We start from the raw sequence: 8,370 nt of genomic DNA on the forward strand, positions 1-8,370 counted from the left end.
GCCAACCTGGGCCCTTCAGACAGGTCAGGTCTAGAGCCAGCGCGCCCCCACTCCAGGGGTGATCTCTCGACAGGCCCGGCTCCTGCGGAGCGCAGCAAGGCGCGCTGAGATGTCCTGGCCTCTACCCGCGTGCCTGACACTTCCCGGCACCCTCGAGAGAGGCCCTATCCTTCGGGTCAGGCTTCTTCAAGATTGAGCTCGACCTAACTCACTCTGTTTTCGCCCACAGGGATCACCTTCAGCCCCGCCCAGGACAAGCAGGAAAGGGAGGGGGAGAAAGAGGGTTGGAAGCCAGGGGAGAAAGGTCAGCCCCTGCCTGGGTTCATATTAAGGTGGGGCCCAGGAAGGCATCCCTTCAGTTTGTTTAATCTGGTTTACAGCCCTCACGGAGAGCCCTTTTCTCCCCTTCTCCAGGACCCCGCCCACTCATCGGTCCGCCTGCGTGATTCCTCCGCCCTCTGCATTTCAGTGGGCTCCCAGAAACTGCGTGGAACGCCCTTAATTTGCATGGACACACCCAATCCTTGGCTCCAATGTCATCAACATAACTTCCCACCACTTAAGAATTTGCAGCCCAGGAGGCGTGGCTCAGCGGTGGAGCATCGACCTATGATCCAGGAGATCTCGGTTGATTCCCGGTGAGGGTACATGCCCGGGTTGGGGAGCTCGATCCCCAGTAGGGGGCGTGCAGGAGGCAGCTGATCAATGACTAATCATTGATATTTGTATCTCCCTCTCCCTTCCTCTCTCTGAAATCAATAAAGACATTATTTAAGAAAGAAAAAAAAAGAATTTGCAGAGCACTATACCAAAATAGGTCCTTTATTCAAAGTCTCTGTCTGGTCTTTTGACCACTTTTGTTAACCTCTCACATTTCACTTAGGGCAGCAGTCCAGGACCACCCCAAGAAGGGAATCCTGAAACCAGAGACCTCCCTATCAAGGTCTATGAGGAGGGGAGCTGATTCCTCTTGCCATTTGGCCTCAACCATCTGGACACCTAGAGTCAGAACAAGTTCCCAATAATAGTACCAGATGCTTCCTGTAGGACATCTTGCCTCTGAGAGATGATCAGGGGCAGAACTGCCCTTTCAAAAGTGGAAGGCCAAGGTAGAGTGCGGCATAGCGTCTCAGGTGTCCATCCCACTGTTGGAAGATTCAGTGGACCCTGGGGGCCCTGAGTCAGAGAGCAGAGATGAGCGAACGCAGGGAACTCTGGCTGGAGGCACTCAAGGGGCGGTAAGTCGAGGCTAGACCCTCAGCCTGGGGGTCCCCGGGGGGGCAGGGCAGTGCCACCCCTCCCGGACGGCGGTACCACACGGCCCAGCTTCTCCCAGAGCCCTGGGAAGGCCTCAACGGCAGGGGCCCTTTTCCTGGAGCCAGCAGACAGCTCCTAGAGAGGGAGCAGACGTCAGCCGAATACCCAACGAGTCTCGCCTCCAGCATCCTGCTTTGCCTGCGATCCCAGGCTCAGTTCCTTGCGTGGACCCAAGGCCTTGTCCCCCAAGGACCTAGAAGTTCCAGCTCCATTCCCCTTCTGGGTCCCAGCTTCCCACAGCCCCCGGCCCCACCATGTCCCTGGGCACCCAGGCTTTAGGCGCCGGCCGCCCAGCTGGGCCACCCTCAGGCCCTGACCCAGTACTCGCACCGTTGGCGCAGCAGGCGCAGCAGCGACAGCAGCAGCAACAGCAGCAGCAGCAGCAGCAGCAGCACCGAGACGGCCATCATTGTCGAGAAGACCCGGGCTGTGGGCATACGGGTGCGGTGAGGACAGGGCTCCAAAGGGGCTTCGCCCCAAACTCCCGCCCGCCTCAAGCGCCCGCCTCACCCCCCACTGCGGCCTCCGGAGCCCCAGGCCGGGGGCTGCAGCTCACATTGGTCCCGTCGGGGAGCGCTGCAGGGGTCTGGGCCGAGCCCTTGGGGAGCACGGGGTTCTCCTCAGCGTCCTGCACACCTGCGGAGAGGGGTGTGAGACCCGGTGGCTGGGATCGGGCCGAGGGGGACGGGGCGGGGCCTCACCGCGGTAGGTGAGCGCGAAGCCCTGCGCGTGGCCGCGCGCGTCGCTGCGGAAGGTGAGAAGCAGCGCAGCGGCGCGCAGGTGCAGCGTCCCGGCCGGCGGCGGGCGGGCGCCATCGAAGGCGCGGAGCAGGCTGCCCGAGGCCGCGTCGCGCAGCTCCAGCCGGTCGCGCGGGTCAGCCAGCTCGAAGAGGCGGAAGGTGAGCTCCAGAGCGGCGCCCGGAGGGCCAAGCGCCCAGCTGCAGTTCTGGTCCGGCCCGTACTCATCCGGGAAGTCCGGGGAGTAGATGACGCCCTGAGGTGCGGTCCAGTTCCCCTGACAGGAGCCCACGGACACTGTGGGCGGGGCGGGCGGTCAGGACCCAGAGACCCCTGGGCATCGCTTCGCGGGGCGGGGCTCCACCCAAAGTCCCGCCCCTTCCCAGCTAGGCCCCGCCCCCAGGCTGACCCAAGCGCTCCCTCCGGCCCCTTCCCTAAGTTTACAGATTCCTCTCCTCAAACCGCGCTCTCAGCCCCGGACCCAGCCCTCGGCCCCCCAGGTTCAGCCCAGTCCCCTCTTCAGGTCCCGCCCCCAGCTTACTGCCTCCCCCACTCCCATTTCGCCCCCTCGCTCAGGCCCTTCGTCTGCGCGCACTCCGCACCTTCGTAGACTCCCAGGCGCCCATCGCCGCCGCACAGCTGGCCCGGGTGGCCGAAGCAGATCTGGTCACAGTCGGTGGCCGGGGCCGGGCGACCTCGAGCCAAGTCGCTTTCAGAGCCACAAAAGCAGGCGTAGCCGGCTTCCACGCCCGCCAGCTGGGAGCATAGACCGGGTGACGCCAAGGGCAGGGTCTGGGGTAAGGGTGGGGCGGTGGGAGCCAGGGGTCGGGCTCGAAAGTGGAAATCGGACTGGAGGTTCAGAAATCAGTATCAAGGTTTGGTGTCAGAGTTGGGAGTGTTTTGGGTCCTGATTTCGGTCAAGGTCAGGGGTCACTGGTCTGGGCCTGTGCGCGGTACCTGGTAGCCCTTCATGCGGCAGAAGCGAAGGCACACCTGGACCGTGAGCTTCGTTGAGGTGCCGCTGGGGCCGCTGAGGGCTGGGGGTGCTCCCGAGTCCACGAAGCAGCCCAGGTACCCGGGCACTGGGGAGGCATGGGAGTCGGGGTCTCTCCGGTGCTTCCAAAAGTGAGCTCCACTCAGGCAGCCCAGCGCTCCCACCCTTGTCCAGCTGGGCCCACTCACTGTGGCACGTGGGAATGTCGCAGTAGCGCCAATAGATGCCCTCCTCTGTCTCGGCCACATAGCACCACGGCTGCACATCGCCGTCCGGGTTCCTGTAGGCCGGAGAGAAGCCCGGATCCTGCCACCCGCAAATCCCAGGCCCCACCCCGCGGCCTATTCGCAAAAGGGCCACCGAGTGGGGTGCAGCAACTCTCCGTTCTGCGTGTAGACTTCCGAGTGGACGGCGGGAAGTCATTAAAGGGCCCTGGGGGCTGACTTTGGGTATTCAGGCGAGGACCTCGAGCGTCCTCGGTAGCGCGCTCCCCACACCCCGCCCTGGGCCTCGGCCACGTGCCTTGCCTCAGAACCCTGCTTTAAAGCAGAAGTGGCGACTTCTACCAGCAAAGTGTCCTCCCGCTCAGCTCACTTTCTGCTGCTCCAGACAGCAGCTGTGTCCCTGAACCCCAGTCCCTCCGTCACCGCTAGTGGATGCCCCTCAAAGAAGTTGTAGGGCAAGAGCCCGGCCCCTCACTCCAGAGATCGCTTTCTGCCGGGTCCACACGGGACCCCTGGGTGCCCGGGCCTGATGTGAGGCTGCACAGAGGTTGCACAACCTAAGGCAGGACCCAAGTCGGAGAATGTTTTGAGTGCCCAGCGCAGGCTAAGGCCTGCCCGCGTGCTCTTCCGCTGGACCGACCTCTGCTCGATTCACGCAGAGCCCCTGCCTCAGGCCCCTGCCCGCAAGAGTGGACCCCGCACCGCCCCCAACAGGCCCCGCCCCTCACCGACAGAAGTTGTGCGCTCCCAGCCCCCAGCGACCCTGGGGGTCCCTGGCGCTGCTGTAGCTGTGCTGCTGCGTCTGGTCCCAGAAGAGGCAAGGGCGCCCCGCGCCGCGCGGGCCCGTGCGGTTCTGGTGGCCGCGGTAGTCCGCGCCATTCACCTGGAAGCACTCGGACAGGCCTGCAGGTGACAGCAGGGCCTTGGGAAGTTCGCAGCCTCCCACGACATCCTAACGCCACGACGCCAGCTCCTGCCGGGCTCCCCAGCTTGCGCCCTGGTGCCCCGGGGCCCTGGGGCTGCTCAGCTGCTCCCGCCACCTGCTCTGACCCCGCGCCAGGCTCGGGACCCGGGCCCTAGGCGCGAAGGCGGAGGAGGGAGAGGTGACCGAAGCCCGGTCCCCGGGCCCAGACTCACCTGGGCTGTGCAGGCTCCCCGCGGAGGCCCCGCGTGGCGGCAGCGTCGGGAGGAAGAGGAGAAGGAGGAGGCTCTGCGGGACTCCTGTCCCCATCGCCCCCGACCTAGGAGAGGTCGCCCTGGCCCGCATTCGACCTGTGCCACCCCCGGGGTCGCTCCGGGGTCTCCCAGGCGACCTGGGGGGGCGTTGTCCTCGGACCGTGAATCCTCGTCTCACTCTGGGCAGCGCACTCCGTCTGGGGCGGGGGGAAATATCTCCCGGGGGTATTTGCCTCCCGGGGTTTCTGCCCCCGAGGCCGCTCTCCGCCCCGTCCCTGCCGGTGGTCGCCCAGGGGGTCTTCTCCGCCTCTGCCTCTCCCAGCTCCAGGTCCCGCCGGGGCCTGGGCGCGCGCCCTCCCGCTGCGCCTCGCTCTCCGCGTCTCCCTAGCCCAGGTATCTAACGCGCTCGCTCCGGCCCCCCTCGTGTCCCTCCGCGGGTCCCTCCCTCCTGGGTTCCTCCCTCCCCACCCCCACCCTGGAGGCCGGGAAGCCCCGCCCGAGACTGGAGCGGAGGCAGCAGGTCCAGACGCCTTCCGCGCCCGCCCCGGGACCCTCAGCGCCCCGCGCGCCTCTCGCCCCTCCCCCTCTCGGGGTCGGCGCGGGGTCCAGGTGGGAGTGTGCGGAGGAGCACCCGGGTCGGGGAGCTACCGGACCCTATCCCGAGGCCACACGCCCCCGGGACACCCCATTCACAAGCACCCTTAAATGAAATGCACCAACCCGAAGTCGCCCGTTCGCAGTCAGACACACGCGCACCCTCTTTCGGATCCTCGCGCCCTCCTCTCCAAAGGTCCCGACGCCGCTGGCCTGACGAAGGACGTGCCACTCCCTGCCCCCGCACCCTCGAGACGGGAGGGAACGGTGGACACTCAGCCCTGGACAGGCAGGGGCAGCTGGTGTCTGGGGAAGAAGGCAGCTGCGCCCCGGGTCGCAGCCTGTCCCTCTCTCCTCCCCCTTTTCTCCCTAAGACCCCCCAGCCCAGGCTCGCCGGAGCCATCGCGGAGCGATGGAATTCCCCCAGCCGTACCCCCTCCCCGCGGGGAGGGAGGGGGAGGTTAACAGGCCCAGGCAGGTGTGGGGGGAAATTCCCCGCCCCCTCCCCCTGGGCCCAACTCCTCAGAGCTCTCTGATCTCCCAGCGCCGCCCGCCTGCTGCCCCCAGGGCTTGGGGGGAGGCCAGCGCAGGTGCGTTGGAGGGCGAGGGAGGGGACAGGGGAGGAGATGGGTGGTGGCCAGAGGCCCAGAGCGGATCCGCCCTGTCCCATCCCTTGCCCCTCAGTCCGGCGACCTCACCCCTCACCACGTCCACATCAGGCTGTCCATCGTGGAAGGACCTGTCTCCACCCAGTCGGTACCTCCCCCCTCCGCCCCCAAGACGGGGGCCGCAGGGACGATTCTAGAAAGGCCAAGGTGCCACTGGCAGTGATGGGACCCCAGAAGACCTCACAGCAGGCTCTTGGGTGGGTGGGGGTGGCGTGCAGGGGAGAATTCTAAGGAGGAGGGCTTGCTGAGACTCAAGGCTGGCACTGGAGTCGCCTCCTGAGGGAGCTCGGTCAGTGCCCAGGCCGGCCAGGGCTCGCTTCCCAGTTTCCTGGCCCTGCGGGGCACTTGACTAGGAGTTTCACCTGGTAACTGGTGACTGGGCCCCTTTCTCCTTGCTGCCTGTGAGCACCATTACTGCAAAGGCTTGGTGGCATCGCAGAGAGCATCCCAGGGCCGCAGACCTGGGCCAGGACCTGGGTGATGGGAGTGCACAGACTGCCTGTCTACAGTACCAGCCTGTCAAGGAAAGGGAGACAGGGACAGCCAGGACCCCATGTGAAGAATGGGAGTCAGTGGGGGGAATAGAGGAGGAACTGGCCCCTTCCCTGAAGGAGGCTGGACCAAAAAGGACTGTCCATTGGGTCCACAGAACTTCCATCGCCCACTCCCGATTGCCTCAGTCTCCTGCAAAGGGCCTGTTGGATGAGAGGGAGGGGGTGCTCAGTTCCAGGACTTAGGCGCTGAGATGAGGGGCAGTGTCCTCACTGCAAGCTTCAGTCCCAGGTGGCTAATGGAACCTCCAACTAAGGAAGTCCAAGGCCTTTGCCCCCTGCTGAGGGGACCCACAGGCTGGGGAATTGAACAACAGAAACTTATTGATTCACAGTCTGGAGGCTAGAAGTCTGAGATCAGGGGTGGTTCCTTCTGAGAGCTGTGAGGGGGAATCTGTTTCGTGCCTCGGGATTGGCTTTGGTGGTTCACTGGCCACCGTTGCCATTCCTTGGCTTGCAGAAGCATCAGTCACCCTGATCTCTGCCTTCATCTTCACATGGCATCCTTCCTGCCTGCATGTCTATGTCCAAATTTCCCCTTTTTATAAGGATGCCACTCATGTTGGATTAGGGCTCTCCCTACTCCAAGATGACCTCACCTTAACTAATTGACCTAACTGCTATGACCTAATGGGTGAGTTGTATGGTGTGTGGACTATATCTCAATAAAACTTTTACTAAAAAAAAAAAAGTAGGCAGGGTGGCACTGGTGGACACAACTGATAGGACATGTAGAGACAGGCAGGACAGTGTCAAGGATGGCGCTGGGTTCTACTTGTGTGGTGGGGCCTTCAGACAAGGACAACAGGTAGACACTCCCTCTTGCTGCCTGCCTCTGGTGCTCACAGGACACCCCCGGCCAGGGCCCTGGAGGCAGCTGGACACACAGGTTGGGTCCCAGAAAGGGGAGCCAAGCAGGTGCTGCAGACTGACAAACCATGAACCCTGAAAGTTTGGGCCAAAAAGAGCTGAGGTTCAGTTTCTAAAACACCAGGCTTTTAGGTTGGGGGGGCAGAGGATCCCTTGAGGGAGACTGGGAGGGAATGTAGTGAGGGGGTGGTGAACTCAGAGGAGGGATCAAGGAGGGGGTAGAGGGTGATGAGCTCTGAGAAGCATCTACTGACTTTAGTGAAAAGGAGGCCCTTAGTTCCACAGTGCAGAATTCTTCCTGACAGGACATGGGGACAGGAGGCTGGGCTGGGCCAGAAGGGTGAGTGGGGACATGAGAAACATTTCTGTGATGCTCACTTTACAACCTTGGGGACAGGGATGGGGACTGAGGCTCCTGGAGCTGATCACTGCTCCCCATTTTAAAAATTTGAGTTCCTTGTTGATACTTATACTAATCCTTGTGAACTTTTAATTTTAAATTTTATAATTGAGACATTGATGGGAACTGTCATGCAAAGGGTCACAGAGACACCACCCACACCACATGGTGCAGACATAATAGAATAGGGTTTATTGGGGGAAACTAGCAGCAGAGTGAGATGTGGTGTCGCTGTCCGCAGAGGGGGCCCCAGCTTGCAAGAGAGGGATTGCCCCATGCACTTTGCTCTGTGACAATGATGGGGCAAGGGACATCTTTGTGGTTCTGGAACCATGGAGGAAGTGGACTTAGGAGACACTTCTGGAGTTCAGTGGCTAAGTGGCCATGAGGCCACCCAAGATGATGACAGTGTCCAAACTGATGTCCATCTGGCATCCTCCGTCCGAGCAACATGCATCATCCATCTGTCCTCTAAGGTCGGAGCAGGCGTGGAGAAGAGGAAGAGTGTACTGGCCCCATCAGCGTGAATGTCCAGGAGGAAAGAGAAGCCCGTGCCCTCTTTAGATTCTTCTCACACTGCACCCCAACTTCTGGGTGCCTAGAGCCCAGCCAAGGTGACAGCCGTGGGGCTTGGGACTAGGGAAGTTGCTGGTCCGCAGGCCCCACTGGAGGGGATGCAGAATGGGCACAGCGCAGGCTCCGCTGGGTGCAAGGACTGTGGCTCAGTGCTTTTCACCAGGCACCTCGAGCCTGTGTGAGGTTCCAGGCAAACTCCATTTCCAACCATGTGCCACTGAGATATGTGGAATGTATGGCTTTGTGATGCCAGCTGTTGTTGC

At 62.6% G+C, this 8,370-nt stretch overlaps 1 protein-coding gene across 1 annotated transcript; it reads right to left on the reverse strand.

Moving 5' to 3' along the window:
- Positions 1-806: 806 nt before the first annotated feature.
- KREMEN2 (kringle containing transmembrane protein 2) lies at positions 807-4,748 on the reverse strand. Its single transcript, XM_087815132.1, has 9 exons — positions 4,410-4,748; positions 4,001-4,175; positions 3,237-3,328; positions 3,012-3,136; positions 2,657-2,810; positions 2,019-2,351; positions 1,828-1,953; positions 1,648-1,744; positions 807-1,392 (listed from the first exon to the last, which is right to left on the reverse strand). The coding sequence occupies exons 1-9, from the start codon at positions 4,537-4,539 to the stop codon at positions 1,182-1,184; spliced, it is 1,443 nt and encodes a 480-aa protein (XP_087671258.1). The 5' UTR covers positions 4,540-4,748; the 3' UTR covers positions 807-1,181.
- Between the last annotated feature and the right edge of the window lie 3,622 nt (positions 4,749-8,370).

The sequence above is a fragment of the Miniopterus natalensis genome, chromosome 3 (genome assembly GCF_054644295.1).
Source record: "Miniopterus natalensis isolate mMinNat1 chromosome 3, mMinNat1.hap1, whole genome shotgun sequence".
In the NCBI taxonomy this organism is placed as follows: Eukaryota; Metazoa; Chordata; class Mammalia; order Chiroptera; family Miniopteridae; genus Miniopterus; species Miniopterus natalensis.